Source organism: Anguilla anguilla, chromosome 14, assembly GCF_013347855.1.
Source record: "Anguilla anguilla isolate fAngAng1 chromosome 14, fAngAng1.pri, whole genome shotgun sequence".
In the NCBI taxonomy this organism is placed as follows: Eukaryota; Metazoa; Chordata; class Actinopteri; order Anguilliformes; family Anguillidae; genus Anguilla; species Anguilla anguilla.
The window spans coordinates 8,155,023-8,172,995 of NC_049214.1; the positions used below are offsets into that span (position 1 = coordinate 8,155,023).

The following is a 17,973-nucleotide window of genomic DNA, read 5'->3' on the forward strand; positions in this document are numbered from 1 at the left end:
CCATTTTAATCCAAATTACTTGATAAGATCAGCAATGTTTTTTTCTAAAGTTAGAATGTAAATAATACAGTACATGGTTTTCTCATGCTTACGCGACCGCCCCCCCCCCACCCCCCCCCCCCGGCCCCTCAACACAGTCAGACTCGCTTGCACATGAGTCAGAGGAAGAAGCTTAAAGCTTAAAGCGTAAGTCAACACTGGACAGAAAACTTGTTACAGCACTCACTGTAGATTGAAATCTTCAGCTAGGTTGCGCTGCTGACCACACCTAAATCAGTGATGGCATTACAGATATTTTTCCATTGACACTTGAGGCAAAATACCTGTCCTGATTGGGTGCGGCCAACAGTGCAAGCAGCATGAAAATTTGAACCCATAGGGAACATTGCAACAGCAGTTTTCTGCTCTGGGTTTACTTGGAACATTTCCAAAATGGCTTACTTGCCTACTATTGAGCAGACTTATGTAACCTTATGTATTCAATAGCAGACAAGTCAGCTGTTTCTGACACAGCCTTGCTCTGTAGCAGGTGGACTTGCAGTTTCCCAGTTGACCAGTAGAGGTCACACAATCAAATGCTGTCATCCCAGCTGACTGAAACCCTCCATTCCCTGGGCAGCATGTGTGTTGGCTACAGTCAGCAGTGACACAGTCCAGATTCATCACCCAACCGTGGGGCCCATCCACAAGAGCAGTGCCTGAACAGGAATGTGTGGCTCTTTTGAAAAAAGTTCTTTGTCATTTTGAGTCATTTCAACTAGCCCAGATGTATTTGTAGGGTCAGATATGAATAATAATAATAATAATAATAATAATAATAATAATAATAATATTAGTAGTAGTAGTAGTGGTAGTCATTGTAGTAGCAGCAGTAGTAGTAATAGCAGTAGTAGTGGTAGTAGTAGTGGCAGCAGTAATAGTAGTAGTAGTGGAAGCAGTAATAGTAGTAGTAGTAGTAGTAGTAGTAGTAGTAGCAACAGTAGCAGGAATAGTAGTAGTAGTGGTAGTAGTAGTGGTAGTGGTAGTAGTAGTAGCAGTAATAGTAGTCGTAGTGGCAGCAGTAATAGTAGTAGTAGTGGTAGTAGTGGTAGTGGTAGTAGTAGTTGCAGTAATAGTAGTCGTAGTGGCAGCAGTAATAGTAGTAGTAGTGGTGGTAGTACTAATAATAGCAGTAGCAGTAGCAGTAGTAGTGGTAGTAGTAGCAGCATTACTAGTAGTAGTGGTCATCGTAAAAAGACATTTGAATTTGGTGGCACCATAAAACCCCAGCAGGTGCTGTGGAAATACCTTAAGGCCTGTGTCCCTGTCAGGATCAAAGCAGGATTCGAGTTAATGAGCAGAGTGTCGCCATGGCAGCCGACAGAAGGGCCTCGCACCTGCCATCCAGACATTGTGGATGCCAGCTGTGATCACCATCACCGGCAGGTCCCACCGTCACTGTGGGGGATCAGAGAGGCAGCGGCCACATAGACGACCAGGAAATGGCACGGGCGTACCTACCCGTCTGGTGGAGGAGGAGTGCAAGGGATGGAGGGAGAGATAAAAGATGGAAAAACAAGTGAGCGTCAGAACTCTGGATAAACAAGAGGCAGATTTCATGGATTCCAGATGCCGGGAACACCGCTACACAAGGGAGAAGCATATTTGCCACGCTATGAATAAAATTTATTTGAGAATAGAAATTTTTTAACAAGAGCATTCATAAATACATATAATGAATATCTTTAATTTTAAATGTCTGCCCCTCCTGGTGTCTGCTGATGGGCCAAGCCAATGATCAGTCACTGCTCTTTATATGACAAAACAAAATTCACTTCCTATATCAGTTCATCACTGTCAAATATATATATGTCATAATCATCTAGATGTTGTTTCAGTGAGAGCATGCATTTATACTGAAATATATATATTAAATAGGCCAAGCTTCCATGTTTCACATGAATGATAATGCTTGGTGATGTCACCATGTGATGCACAGGGTTTTGTGAGGTCTTACACCGTAATTCACATTGTGAAATAGACCTGCCAAATTTAGCAACTGCAGTCAAACAGTACCACACATTCAACTGCGTTTCTTTTTTTACTGTTTACAGGGAAAATTCAATTAATATGGAAATGTGGATAAAGCACAGAGCAGCCCTCTGTGATTTATATTGTTCTGTAATAGCATAGTCTACCAGCCTGTGCCATACAGCCACTACAGCTGATTCAGAACACTGCTGCCAGACTTCATGAGGAATCTTCAAACCTTTCTCACGTCACTCTCCTGCTGAAATAACTTCACTGACTACCGGTTGCAGCCAGGGTCATGTTGAAAGTCCTGACTCTGGCCTGCACTGCAGCCAACAGGACAGGCCCCTCCTATGTACAGGACATGATTCAACCGTACCCACCAGCATGGCCACTCCGTTCTGCTGCAGCAGGGCGGCTTTCGCCTCCTGCTATCTGGGTGAACAGTTCTCGCTCGTCCCGACCATGAAGCTTCTTCAACTGTAGCTCCCCAGTGGTGGAATGAACTCCCCATTCCTCTACAAACCACTCAGTCCCTGCCATTTTTCTGCCGCAGCCTGAAAAAACATATCTTGTTTATTGTACCTGGATTAACTTTATCACTACTACGCAGAGTACTCCCAATCTAGGATGGCTCTTATCACACACATCCTTCTATCTTTATCCTTCTCATGTCATTAGTCAGTTATAAGTCCAGTAGCATATTAGCAAGTAGGAGCGCGCCATGTTTGCCTCTTCTCTCGTGAGATTTCCTGTGCAAAAAGCTCTAAAAACTGTGTTCCTTTGATAAAAATACTTTCCCCTTATATTTTCTTTTTGTTGTGGTTAAACTAACATACAAGTTAGGACTTTCAGAGCTTTCTCTAACCCAAATCCCTAATTGAACACTGTTACAGTGTGATTTCCCATGATGTAAAGAACGAGTGAGAAGTACAATGAATTGAACTTAATACGATCCACCACAAGATGGCGATATTGTTGGTAAAAAATGAAAATTAAATGCAAATTCATTAATTACATATGCATACCAGTTCAATTCTCAGTTGGAATCAGTAGCATTAGCTGCACGTGGTTAATTACCCTAAAAGACATGTTTCAGAGAGTAACATACATGTGTGTATACTGACAAACAGAATAAAGACAGATAAATAACAAACACCACACATATATAGAGAACATAACTTTATTCAATACACGTGGAGCTCAGCAGCATCCACATCTATACATTTTATACCACACTTATCACTTTCTCTCTTGAAAATGTCAGACAGTTATTTGGCAGATATACTCTTTTATGCACACCTTCACATAAAGTATAGAACTGCATTGCCCACAAAGCCTTCTGATGATTGGCATGCCCTTGCACGATGACTGGAAACTCAAAACAAACCTCACCAACCACCTCACACTAAGGAGCTCACAAGAATGGTACATTCGCATTTTTTTTCTTTTCGAAATTTCTGTCAGAAGAACCGGAGAACACAAAGCTGAACACAAACCCAAAGACTTCAGTACATACATGCAAGTTTGCTTTTTATCCCGTGTAGTAGCAGAGTGTGTTAACTTGCGCTTGTCTTGGACACAGAGAGTAGTGAACACGGAGGGAACAGTGCCGACACTGGAGCTGCGCATGCTGCCACAAGCCCAGCAGCCAGCCATGAAACATGGCAGTAAATCAAAAGGTGTACATGAACAAAATGAAAATCAACATCTAATAATATATACAGTATTTACACACGCGCACACACACACACAGACACACATACACACACACACACACGGACACACACACAAACGCAAATTAACATTCTTTCCCCACTAAAATGAGAAAGGCAAGTTATGCTGCCACAGTTCAGTTGACCGGCCATATTAGGGCATACAACCCAAAACACCAAAACAAAGGTACTGCCATAATCTTTTAATGATATGTATTTTATCTATCCCTTATCACTGAGGTGTACTTAGGATTGACGTTAATCAGGCCTAAAAAAGAATGGCTTTTTTCGCTAGCAAATCAAGAGCTCTAACTATATCAAGCTTACTTTTGACCAACACAGGGTTGTGAAGGATTTGCACACATATCATCAAACAACTAAAAATCAGCAAACTACATGGTTCAAATGTCCAAAATATTAACATTTATACATACATTTACTGCTTATTATACGTCTGACAATGAGTCCTTTACAAAAGTGTTGAAAAACAAATGGATAGATAGCAGGCTTAATCACAAAAAGAGGGCTTACAATTCTATTAAACAAGAAACTACAAACAACCTGGTGGATAGAGGAGCAATTAACGTGATGTATAGACCAGCTCCATAAAGGTAATACTGTGGCAGAGAGGTAAAGCCTACAAATGGGGTCTATGATGAATTTCTTTTTTAATCAGAAGGCAACAGCACATATACCCGACTGGCTGAGAGAATTCAAACGGATTGTGATATCTGCCAAGCATTTTGTGAGATTAAAATGCACACTATTGAGTTAATGAGCAGAAAAGGCATGGGAGCAGTGCATTAAATGATTCGTAATGTACGGAATAAATTCTTAATTTTTGCCGTACAAAAAGTCCCTGCTTCAAAAAGAAGAGTCCCGGTTCCAAAATAAAAACTAGATGTAGCTACTGTAGTTTATACTTCTGTATGTACCTATATTTTCCCAAAAAAGTCTAAATCTCTTACAACACTCACTTTTTTTTTTTTTTACAGTAGTATTGCTGGAAAAACTTCAACCAAGAGCTGTCATTTAACCAACTTGCATTATACGTTTCGCATGCTGTCACACTGGAATAGTGCAGAAAATACCTCCATCTGTTCAGTTAGGCCTTGCTAAATTTAAAACTGCACACTGTATGAGAGCAGTCATTCACTTCAGGTCCCAAACCAAGCTGTCTGCACACACATGCACACCAGAGCTATCACCAACGTTAATGTAGCATGGACTGAGAATGAGTAAAAGAAAAGCACCAAGACAGACTACCATGGAGGGCTACTTCCAATAACAATATGCTGGACAGAAGATCAGGAGAGGCACAACATTCAAAAAGGCCATTGAGTATTATTTTTAAAGGATGCACACTCAAAAGCAGTATGGCAAGCAACTCTGAAAGGCAATTGTATGATGTGAATTCCTTACACGGTATTAGCAAATCAAAAGTAACACAACTCAAATCAAAAGCACTTAATGTTGAACTTGGATATATTACATTAGCCTTAAAGATAATTATAATACACTACTTTTAACGTGTATTCAGATTTCTGCTAACTTTTGGTTGAAAAGCAGAAAATGTAAACTGATAGCTTTTTTTTCATTTAGAAATGTGATTGCCAATAAAGTCACTTGCACAACAATAATTATTACTATTCATATTTTTCTATGGCCTTTATATTCTCAGAACTGAAATGGGTGCAGAAGGCTCAGAAATCCACACTTTAAACACTATTGAACAAATGCCATTAAATGCTGTGGCAATATCTAAAAAGGCTAAACAAAAAAGCACTCTGCAACAAATAAATTACTTGCTTACTCTAACAGTTAAAATTAATTGAAAAAACAAAAAAACAACATAATTCCATAATGCAATCATTGTCACTGTGCAACTAGAACGGTAATGGGGATTATTATCATTCTGTCTATAGCAGTAAATCCAGTAACACAGAGCTGGTAATCATATTTAATCAGACATAAATCACACTGCTGTCAGACTGAAGCATGAGATGTGTCATTCTGCTCTTAAGGCAAGCTCCCCTGTTAGCCTGCATTTTTATCTCCCCCCTCCAGCTGGTCATCTCTGATGGGTGGATTATTATATTAATAATCTGATATACCAGCAGTTTTTCCAGTAAAAAAAAAAACTGTTTGGAATCAGATATTTCACCACCGCTGACTCATATCTCACATTACGGGACTTGACTCAGTGAAGTGTCTGACTCAGAATTACCCTGCCACTTTGTCTTGGCCTGATTCACTCATCGACATATGGCTAGGCTTAATGGCTTTGAGGTCGTAATGATAAAGCAAATTGGCACACGTAAAAAAAAAATTAAAAAAAGGTGTAGTCTGAGCCTTTTGCACCCTGTGTACCCGGAGGGGTTACATGAGGACGTTGGACCTGGTGTCCGGTAGCCGCAACCCCACCAGCCCCCCACACACCAGGACCGTGGAGGCTAGCAGGATGGGGATGGCTTTCGTGATGCCCACTAGAGATCCGAAAATCAGGTTGCCCAGCACCGCCGCCAGCTTACACATCGAGTTACAGAATCCAAACCCTGTACCCCTGGAGGAGAGAGAGAGAGAGAGAGACATTACATTACAGGCATTTAGCAGATGCTCTGATCCCGACTTACACAACTATTTTTTTTTTACATAGAATTTACACTGCATCCATTTATACAGCTGGATATATACTGAGGCGATGCTGGTTAAGTGTCCTACCTGGGAATCGAACCTGTGACCTTTAGGTTACAAGACCAGTTCCTTACCCATTATACTACACTGCCGCCCGAAATGTGAGCTACACTCCCCTGTGTAGTGAAGGATTTCTGGGGACTGGCCTTAAATGAATTAACCTCCTTTGTTGTGAGCTCTGCTTTTGACTAAAATTGCAAATGAAATTATTGTTATGTTGCATCACATTAAGTGACATTAAGCACATGATTTTATTAATGGCAAATTACATGGATCTGTAAGAAACTGAGGTACTCTGCAGCAGGAAGCAGTAAAATCTGAACAGGAACGATCAGGATCATTAGCCCACAATCCTCTAAGCAAGTTCAAACATGTCTTCGGGGAAGCCGAGGGGCATATCAGCGAACGCCACACACACGTGCAGTAGCTGCGTTCAGCGCGTTGAGTGGTGCGCAGTCCTACCTCCTGTCCGTGGGGTAGAGCTCCACGGTGACCACGTCCAGGGAGTTCCAGGCAGAGATGCTCAGGCCATTGTACAGGCACAGCATGCCGATCATCATGGCCTCGCTGGTCCCGAACCACAGGAAGAAACAGCTGATCCCTGACAGCACCATGGACCCGCCTGGAGACAGCACGGACAGACAGCACTTACACAAGTGAATGGCTGTGGTGGCCTCTGTCATCAGCGAGACTTTTCAGGAGGTGTTAAAAACCTCGCTTCTGTATGTGCCATTTTGTTCGTCCGAGAAGGAAACAAATTTAGCATATCAGATAAGGCATGTCCTTCCTTCTTGTGGGGGGAAGTCTATTTCCTAGACACAAATACAGAGGTCTGGATTCAATCAACATTTGTCCCAAAAATTTACTATCAATAAATTTCAGGCTTTAATATTCGTTTCATTTTTATGTTAATGTTCGTGCTTATGAAGAAAAAAGAGATCATTTGCTTTTAACAGGACAGGACAAAGTTCAGGACAAATGTTGATTGTATACAAGCCTCTATACAGGAAATTCATAATTCCTTTGTGCCTAATACCTAAAAATTGCTGCCTTACCTAACATTGTCAGGCGCCCTATTTTGTCCATGAGCAATGCAGAAACTATGTTCCCCGGCAAGACAGCCAGTGTCCCCAGGAAGTTGACGAAGTACACCCAGTAGGCACTGTAGTCGTCGTCGAATGTCATCTGACACCCCGTCTTGTTGTGGTGGAAGGAGCTGTTTATCACCTGCGTGTCGATCAGTTTGGAGTCATCGATATCTGTGGCCCAAAGGAAAAGACAGAGGGGGATTGGCTTAGGAAACCCAAACAAGCAAATGTTTGACACAGTTGAGTTTCATTTTTCATAACCCCATTTTTAAAAACCTTTTTTTTTCCAATCTGGAGTTTCCAACTGAAAGAAAGACCTTTTTCTGGGTGTACAGTTTTTTATGGCAGAGACCATGAGTTCTGACACATCATTCTGCACTTCCACGCTATGCTAACTGCTTTAAGCTTTTTTTGAGAAACCTTTTCTCCTTTTGAAACCTTTTGATCAGTTTTTTTTTCTCTTTTGATCAGAGTTTTGGGCCTTCTCTCTGCGCTGCGTGTTCTTCGCACCTCAGCCTTTTACTCCACGAGCAGACGTGCCGCTTGTGTTGGGAACCACAGCCCGGGCGGCAGTCGGGTCTCTCGCAAACGCTGCCTGCCAGTCTGCCACGTCGGTGCCAGGAGGGCTGGGCAGGACCGGACCGGGTAAAGTGCAGGCCTGAGGGGGGCGAGTCCCAGGGAAGCCAAGGGGAAAGAGAGCCGGCGTATTTACGGAAAAGCTGCTCCGTCCTTTCCTCCCGTCCCGCCGGAACCGTGGAAACGCGGACCCGGAGGCGGCCGTTTCCCAGGAGGCCCTGCCAGCCCCGCGCACCTGCGGCTCGCTTCCTGCGCTTTCCCCCGCCCCGGGACAGCCCTTCAAACTCAGGGCCCGTGCCTACGTCAGCAAAAAAAAAGCCCTGGGCGCCCCTACAGCCCCCAGGGACCAGAGACGCCTACGTCTTCTCTAACGTCAGCAATGCGTCCATCTCCAGACCGTCAACTCCTCCCCCTCCCCCCCAGCAGCACATTGCTTTCTCTGTACAGTCACCCTGCACTACATGGTGCTTGGACATATTAAATCATTCCCCTACTCTGTTCAATTTTTCGTACTGAAGTGAGGCCCGGTGACTTTGAGTCTAGCCGCCTGTCTCCTGGACGAGGACAGAGCTCGACAGACTGATGCTGCAATTAGGCACAGTTTGTGCAGTTTTTTGACTGTTGAGGTAGAGGAGATAAATGAGTGCTCAATACAGTTTGTTTATTCGCTTTACTTTGTTTTTATGCACTAAAGAGAAGCAGAGAATTCAGGATTCAAACTAAAAAAAAAGCTGCCTCATCTCCACAAACACGAAGGAGGTAGAAACCCTCCAAGCAGCCTCTGGTTCTCCAGCTGTTGTTAATTATGTTGGGAGTAGAATAAGAGGCCATGTTCCCCCTCACCACACTGGTCTCTCCTGCCATAAGGTATGGATTAACTGGCAAAGTTCCTATCAATGCTAATTAAAGAAACTCATGTAAAAAAATAAAGCTCTTTTTCACTCTGTACTGTATGTCAAGACTATTGTCTTGTTACTTACACATTACCTAAATACCAAATGTTGAATTCTGTGCTTTTGTTTTAAGCTCAACATTCTTTCAGGATATGGGCCACTTCCGGCATGGTACAAGAATTGTGTTTAATTTTTACAAAGCGGAGACAATACCTTCAAATTAACTGCAACAAATCCCCTACGGATATTTTCACACCATCTGCCAGCCCCCCCCCCCCCCCAAATGGTGGGCTCAGAAGAACAGAGTTTGGATCATTGCAGAGGGGAGAGCGTGAACTGAGTTCAAGGATATAAAATAAGCAACCCAGCATCCCACACTACATTGAACACACCAAGGGAAAGCAAAAGTCATTAAAGTACAATGAGATGTCTGGAGAGAGGAATATGTTCCATGGACTCACCAGTGTTGTAGAAAAAGGCTTCGATGAACGTGCAGTTCCTGAAAAAGGAGCCCACTGACGTGACATCTTCAAAGTAGCAGTCCTGGAAGGTGGAGTTGATGAAGGTAACCGACTTGAGCTTCATGTGGATGAATCTGCACAGAAGGGTGTGAGTTAGACAGGCCCAAGAAGCAGAAGAGTTTGTACAAAGGTCATGGCAAGAGCATACCCTTATTCCCGTAACGTGGATGCTTTCATGTCTACTGCACACTCAGGCACTTCGTTTGCTTCTGCTTGGCCATTGAATCTGTTTATGTATCATAGATACTACGTAACTGATGTGTTCTTGCAGGGGGCTTATATTTGCCAAGCAGAATTTACAGTCTTTGTCAAGATTCCAGAGGTTAGGTAGAATAAATATTTCTCTGTTTTATTTATTGTCTAAACAATGCTCTGGTATATTTGATGTCCCAAAATACCCACCAATACCACATAGATATATATCTGATTAAATTCTTCAAATGAAGCTACTCTTTGCATTTAGCAATCTAACATCATGTCCATAATCTATTTACTGTAAACAACAAGCATACATTGTTCTCCACACACGATGGGCACATATATCTTCTATGTGTACCTTTATTTTCTATAATGGTTGAATGCATGCATATATTCAGCCAGAGGTATAGCTTAAATGCTGAATATAAACCCGTTTTGGACCAAAAAGGCAGAAACTGAAGAGAAGGGTGAGGAAGATAAACATTTTTTTTCCTGGACAGGGCAGAGATAACAGAGGGAGTACCTGTCATTGATGAACACTCCGTTGGTGTGGATCTGGTTCTCCAGGGTGAAGTTGAAAGTGAAGTCCTCGATACGCTCATTGTTGTGCATCTTGACCCTGGAGGCATACTCATCTTCCTGAAGGTGCTTGATGACATCAGGGAACCAAACGGAGAGTCCGTAGTACCTGTACCCATGTCATGACAAAACAGGAAAGGGAAATTATGTCACTGTCAAGTGTTGGGCAGCATTTGTGATTATGATTCATAACATTTGGAGGATTAAGTCTCACTGATCAAAGACAATGATTATGGACAGTATTTCCTGATAGAAGGCATAAATATGCACAGAACTTTTGGTAACACATGTCCAATGCATTGTATGAATTTGCATGATGTTAAAGCAATATACATAATAATATAATACATTAATGATACAGTATGAGCTGTGATACTGTAATGAAAAATTATTGAATTATTCTTCTTTCCAATGTAGTTGTTAATGCTTTTATCCAAAGTGGCTTAATTCGTAGAAAAACAGCAATAACTATAAAACAAGTAACATGAAGTTTAATAACAATTAGAAAATCCCTAAGAGGTGCCAGTTTAAATCATGATCTCGTTGAGTTATCAGCGATCAATACAGGTAAGATATGTTAGTTTTAAATGCTCCTGCTCCACCCCCATGGCAAGACAACCTGGGCAACAAAAACCTAACTCTCTCAGGACTAGGACCAGAACCGCCAGACTGTTGCCTGGCAGGGATAAGGTGTAGCTGCCAGTGTTGAGGAGGAACTAAAGATGTTTTCTCCTTTCTGCTGATTTTTTGCTACCACCTGGAAACAAATGAATTATTTGCCCCAGTATGGAACAGAGGAAGCTGAATTTAACCATGCAGAAATTTCACACCATTAATGTGTGAGTTACAGTATGCAACCGCAAGATGAAAGATAAAACAAACGATCAGGCACAAGGCCAGAACCATTTGGCAAGGACGAGGGTGGATGGGCACTGCCAGTTCAGTTCCATGGACAGCGAAGCCCGTGCTCATCCCACCACACACCTGCAGCACAATCACACATCAAAGAGGCTCTGCCCATCATGCATTTGCATGAGAAACCACTGGAAGAAACACGTGAACGGAGACAGTACACCTGGTGCCTAAAGCCTCTCTCTCTCTACATAAGAGTCTCACGCTAGGTGTCATGATATTTACCGAAATCTTGGGGTCAAACATAAACAGCAGAAATAATCATAATCAAGGATATAATTTCATGCACCAAAAAACCAGTAAGCAGCTGGTGCTCTTTCGCAAAAAATGACTGTCCTCGAGAGTACTTATTAGCCAACACTGGTTTAATGAGTAGCAGTTACGCACTGCTGCTACATAGAGAGATAAGGAAACTTCCAGTAAGGCATGGCTTCACATTAATGATGTGATGGGGCAGCATAATTAAAAGTTATCAAAGCAAAGCAACACACACGATGTCACTATAATGGTGATAAAATCATATTTTCATTCAAAACTTCGTCACGTTTTGTGTTATTGTATTTACATTATGACGCTTTAAATCCACTACATCTACTCCTGGCTTTTACTCTCTCGTAGACCCCTCTGCATGCCTGCCCGGCATAATTACATGCTTTAACGGCTCTTTGCCTTTGGCTACAGTTAAAGTTATTACATTTAAAAAGCCACCCACGGCTCGCCGGCACGCACAGTGAGATCGGTCTCGTTGGCTGGAGCCCTTTTGATGCCGAGATGAAAACACGTCGATACGGGCCAGGCACGCGTCTTCATAGCAACAGGCGGGAGGATAAACAGGATGTGCGATGGGCTGATAGCGTCCCCAGACTCCAGGCAAGCGGGACAGAGCGTCCGCTCCCCTGGTTTTTAATATAGTTCCTGGGGACAGACGGATCGCACGGGAAAACTGTGACCTGAGGCCCTGCCTTGTCACGAATAAGCACATAACTGCATGCCAGTACATCTGATTGGTCAATTCGCTACGGTGAGAATTCTCTTTATTCTGCCTCCTTTCATTGGCATATGGATAAACAATGCATGGAACGTGAAGGGCAACTGTTCTTGAATGCAATTATTTAAATTATTAAATTAAATTATTATTAAAATTTCAGCATGATCTAAACTGGTGAGTGACTGTCTTCTCATTGGTAGAAGAATCCTTTTAACACATCTGTCAGCGGAGCACATTCCCCTATTTTCTGTATACGCATCGATGACATGTTTTAGCAGTTTATGCTACACTTGCTCCCTCTCATGCTGTATGGATTTTGCTTGATTTTGCAGATCATAATTCTGTGCGTTCAGCCAGTCAGACAAAGAACAGTCTGACCGGGCTGAATGCACAGAATCAGAATCTGCAAACATTCAAACTGATGCTTGAAATGTCAAGTTTTTACTCGACTAAGGGTGATTAAAATGCGAAACCAGCTAAAGTGATGAGCTAGCCACAGTGACTCCACAATGCATCTAATCACTACCAACGGCTCACTGCTTACATAAAGACGCCGTTCCGGAGTGCGTGGCAGAGGTGCACCGGGCTGGCATTGGACAACGAACAGGAACCAAAGTCCCGATTTAGGTTTTATTTAATCACGGCAGTCCAGCCATCCTGGGACGGTAACGCAGGTGGCCGACACCAGAACATAATTAATTCCAGGGAATTACACTGGATACACAAATTAGACATCTGCTTGCGGTTTAATTGACTGTGTTCTGCCTCTCTGGGGGTGGGCGTGGGCGTGTTAGGGGGCAGGGCTTGCGTGTGCGTGTCACTCCTACCAGGCTCAGTGAGTCGTGGTATTGGGTCGGTGCTGCTAGTACGCGCGAAGGTCGGTGCTGGGCAGGGCCGGTGACGCGCAAGCAGAGCACACAGTGAGTCTTAAGATCCGGACCCCTGGCGTTAAACAAGGGAAGAGCCCGTCTCATGCGCTAACTCTCAAAGGTTATCTCTTGCTGTTATTTCTCGTGGCTCAGCGGGGATTAACACGGATGAAGTCGGATCTTAAGCTCCACGGCGCCACCCCTCTAAAGAGTGCACTGCGGGCGTCCGCTGGAAATAAGCCATGCAAAGTTGATGAGGACAGAAAAGGGAGGGTTCATAAATTTTACCACTACCCCACAGCCTTCCGCACACACTTCTTCTCAGTCCCTGAATCCAATTTTACACTCATTCACGCTAAATCCTGCCAGAGGAGGAGACTATTTCTGGCTCGCCACTACTACCGACTCTTTACAAATACTGCATTGTAAAAAACAATTTTAGTCACCTTGAAGAATGAAATTTACAGTCGCACAAGTAATATTAATGTGAAGCAGTCCTACTGGGCTCAGAGCTGAGACAATCCTGGCCCAATTCCAGATAGTCAAGTTGCATATTACATTACTGGTCCCAGCTGCTTCTCCCTCACAGAATTATGGGATGCTTCTAAGGTAAATCTGCTAAAAACAGTGTCTGAGAAGGATGAGAGTAGATACATTTATACTGTGTCTGTAATCTCTGTACCTGCATGCTGAAAATCTGAAAATGACTAAATACAGCATAATATTTGACTTGAGTTGAGAACACCTTTCCCTGCATAATCTGTTCAAACAGATTTGTATTTTGTTTTTGCAAGCACTTATGAACTGAATGCAGTTTCCCACTCATTTTTCAGCCTTTGAGTTTCACCTTCCATCTCTGAAGTTTAGGCCCTTCTTATTCTTTTTTTTTACTAAAGTGTAAAAGAAAGAAAAAACATTTTATAACAAAGTCCATATGCATCATGCTGCATGTCATATTCAGGATGTGCGTGCAAAGGGCAGGAAGAGAAAAAAGGGCCATCCTCAGCAAAAAGGAAGAAAAAAAGCCTGAAGGCTCTGCCAGGTTGTGGAATGGAAAAACACACAGTTACACATAAATATGGATATGCAATACCTTTTCAAGCTATGCTAATTATTATTTCACAAGATTGTAAACTGGTTTATCAGGCATAGAGAACAATGGAATTTCTCTTCTTGGGCACAAAGTGGAACATTGAGCAAAAGCTGGGGAGTCAATGTTCCTTTAATCCTCTACTCTACACCACGGGTGTCCAATCTTATCTGAAAAAAGGGGTGTGAAGGCTTTTGTTTTTGCCCAGCACTGTGACACCTGATTCAACTAATTAACTAATAAGTAGAATCAGCTAGAATCTTAGTGCTGGGCTAAAACAAAAATCTGCACCTACACTGGCCCTTTTCTGCAAAGACTGGACACTCCTGCTCGGCATCAATAGTGTTTAAAATTTTATCTTTGGAATATGGATTCACATTGTGTTAGAGCCTTGAAGGTAATCCATGACTGAAGACAATATATCCTAAACTGTAGAATTTGACGCTGTAAATATAGTTTGTTTTTAAAATATTATGGCATGCTTTCTTAACAGGCCTGAGATGAGATGAGCATGGTAGTTGTAGTCTACCCTGCGTAGAGCTTTGTCACATGTTAAATGGCTCATTAAAGATGAACAGGCTGACATCTCCCCCTGTCCACTGTTATAATAACTCTTTCAGCAAACAGGCTATGCTGATGCTATCACAGAGAAACACTTGCCACAAATATTTTCCAGGACTATGTGTTTTTTATTACCAGCTTCCCCAGGCATTAAATTCTGTAAGGCCATTCAACCACAGGCTGAATTAATTAATTCTTTAAAATTTTATTCTTTAAAATCTTCAGCTCAGGTTTGAATACCTCAATTTACCATTAAATCATGATTGATCCCCCAATTTGCCTAATTCAGTTATATCATTCAACTGGGGCATAGTAATGAAATGAAGTGATTACATGTCTTGGAATCACTTCATCCTAACCCTCACTACAATAATGAAAGGGAAGTGATGTCATAAATTGTTAAATTAATCTGGAAATTCTAGTGCAATTTATGCAAATCTCCTGATATTCCTAAATGAATAAAAATATTATCAGCATAGCCACTAATGTTCATATGCAAAACAGTCATTACCTCTAAAGAGGACATATGCGAATAATCATCATAAATAATCGTATTGTTAGTTGTTCTTACCCAAAAGACAAAGAAAACCATACAATAGCAAGTTTGATGGTGTTATCTCTCACTGGATAGTTGAAACATCTCAAGAACGTTAACCAGATCTGCAAAAAGACAAAAATATGTTAAACGTACGCGGTATGAATGGTCATTATCATTAATTTACTTATTTAACCAGGTAAGTTATGGAGAACACATTTTCTTTAGAGTCTGAAAACTGTTCCATTCACAAATATTTAAGTAGGTCATACTCTTAATGGCCAAAATGTACTAGCCATTTGTCCCACATTTAGACATACTGCTGCATGCATACAGAAGCCATTACATCAAAAGACAGTTTGGTCACAAACAAATTCTCTCAAATACACATTGAAACTAGACATGCATAGTACTGGAATAACTGTCAAGCAATTGGAATATCAATTTCATCAATGATATCTTTACACTGAAAAAAGGATGCTGGAGAGCATTTAAAACTATTTAATTTTGAATGGTTCTGGTAAAGAGAATGAACAGGAGCGGGACACAGTGTCAGTGAGTGTCTTCATGGAGACCCACCCCATGGAGCTCAGTCTTCACCCTGAATAAGGCCTTGGAGACGGGGTTAGCAGACTCTGACTGCATCTCCACAAGCTCATCGATCTGCTTCGGGGTTTTAATCCTGTTCACCTGTGAGGGAACCATGTGAAATGTTAAATCCACATTACAAGCTCGTTCTTCGGTTGTACTCTACCTCTCTCCCTCGGTTGTACTCCACCTGTATGTTCTAAATGATAAAGCCAATCAGTTTATTCCTTCCAGTTATATTTATCTGGGGGGGGTCATTTTAGTTTCAGTATATTACCCAGAGTATCTGTAAGACAATCTGTAACCAGAAGATGCAGACAATCGTTCACCAAGCTGTATCATTGTTGCCAGAACTACAGCCTGCTATTTTTAGTTTCACATTGGACCCATTTCCCTTTGTGATAAACAAATCCCATAGTATTCAATGAACGACTGATGTGATTGAACTAAAGGCTTCCTAAACAGATTTAGAACATTAGCTAGCCTGAGATAGATATTCTGATGAATATATCACTGAGTCAGCTTCAAAAAGGTTATCAATACAGTACACATGAGATGACGAACGTGTCTAGGAGAGACAGCGTCATGCATCATGACATAATTATTGCCTATACAGCTTTAGATTTAATGGCTACAACCCACAATCACTCTGCTGGTTATGCTAATACTTTCCTTTGCGACTTTCCTTTGTTTGCATCTGTGAGAACGCAGTTTAAAAAGTGATCACTAAAGCGGTGGTTAGCGTGCTGCGCTGTGGCGTTAGCCGCAGGACGAAGCGCAGAGCAGGGCGGGAGACTCACGGTGAACACCTTCTCTGGCTCCCCGCGTGCTCGCATGTTGGTGTCGTGGATACGCTTGAGCACCATCCAGGCCTCATCGTGCTTCCCCACCTGAGCAGGAAAAGGAAAGGACGGATTTGTGGGGGACTAGCACTGACGGAGGAGATCTAAATGAAGTGTCAGGTTCCTCCGCGGAGACTGCCACGGTGTCATCATGTCGGCATGCGGTTCTCTTGGCTTAATTTTCTCCCGAAACCTCTGTCAAAGTATTCCATTGTAATAACCGTACACATTCATGTTTTTAAATAAATATTTCTAGTAAACCTTTTGTTATAAACTATTTGCAACCACAGCCGTGTTTATGCACAAGCCCCACTGCTGATTCAGGGTTCATCTGCGGTTCTCCTCTGAAACACGTGGAGTCGCCAGCTGCTTCTTTTCACACCACAGACTACAGCCAATCTCGCATAGAGTGGAGTCAGAGGAAGACATATGCGCCTCTGACATGCAGCCTACTGACACCTGACTGACCAGCAGGGGTCGCTGGAGAGCTTTGAAATGCAGACCCATAACCGACTGAACACTCCCATACCCTGGGCGACATAATCACCAATTGTGCATCGCCCTATGAAACCTACAGTTGCAGTAAGCACTGCCACGGTCTGGATTTGATCCAAGACTATGGCGCTCATTCATGCACCACAGCATGGTGCCTTATTCAAATGAGCCACCCAGTAGCCGTAATTCTCTTTTACAGAAGTATATTTATGCGAAAGATTTCTCAAACTTTCTTTAAGCTTTCCAGACACTTAAATGGAAGTAAGGCATTTTTGATCATGTATCATTTTGAACAGCTCACACAGCGTGTAGTTTACAGTATTATCATCCCTTAATTAAACAGGTCATTAGCCATTCAGCTATGATGAAACGGATCTTTTCCTTCGGTGCTAAGATTTGCATACAGCATCTAATGTACGCAGGTAGCACAGCTGCTGAACGCACACTTAAATGAAGGCCTCGATGCGGAGCAGCGAAGACGTTGTTTTCTCTTTACCTCGAGGAAGAACCTGGGGCTCTCGGGCATGAAGGTGAGAGTCACGACGGCGCAGACGCAGGGCAGGGCGCAGACCACCACAAACACCCTCCAGCTGTGGAACTGGTAGGCCGAGCCCATGCTGAAACTCCAGCCTGTACCGAGAAAACAGCATCATCACTATTAAGGGCCAGACCCCCCTCCATGCTCCAACACACACTGCTAAAACAAAGCTGTCCTTTTTTGGTGTACTGGAACATATTCAATGTACTGGCTAGGGAGTTTGGGTTCTAGATGGGTGGAGTATGGGGCACATTTACCCTACCGTTCTTCCACCGTATGTG

At 42.5% G+C, this 17,973-nt stretch overlaps 1 protein-coding gene across 4 annotated transcripts in view; it reads right to left on the reverse strand.

Annotated features, from left to right (window-relative positions):
• Window positions 1-3,179: 3,179 nt before the first annotated feature.
• Window positions 3,180-17,973, reverse strand: part of LOC118212185 (synaptic vesicle glycoprotein 2C-like) — a 49,273-nt gene continuing 34,479 nt past the window's right edge. For all 4 annotated transcript variants that reach the window (XM_035389845.1, XM_035389844.1, XM_035389846.1 and 1 more), the window contains 9 exons: window positions 17,651-17,784; window positions 16,618-16,707; window positions 15,809-15,919; window positions 15,266-15,354; window positions 10,219-10,383; window positions 9,438-9,571; window positions 7,475-7,678; window positions 6,882-7,041; window positions 3,180-6,288 (listed from right to left, as the gene is read on the reverse strand). In XM_035389845.1, the coding sequence (XP_035245736.1) occupies window positions 6,105-6,288; window positions 6,882-7,041; window positions 7,475-7,678; window positions 9,438-9,571; window positions 10,219-10,383; window positions 15,266-15,354; window positions 15,809-15,919; window positions 16,618-16,707; window positions 17,651-17,784 (1,271 nt within the window). In that variant the 3' untranslated portion in view covers window positions 3,180-6,104. The remainder of the gene's footprint in view (window positions 6,289-6,881; window positions 7,042-7,474; window positions 7,679-9,437; window positions 9,572-10,218; window positions 10,384-15,265; window positions 15,355-15,808; window positions 15,920-16,617; window positions 16,708-17,650; window positions 17,785-17,973) is intronic.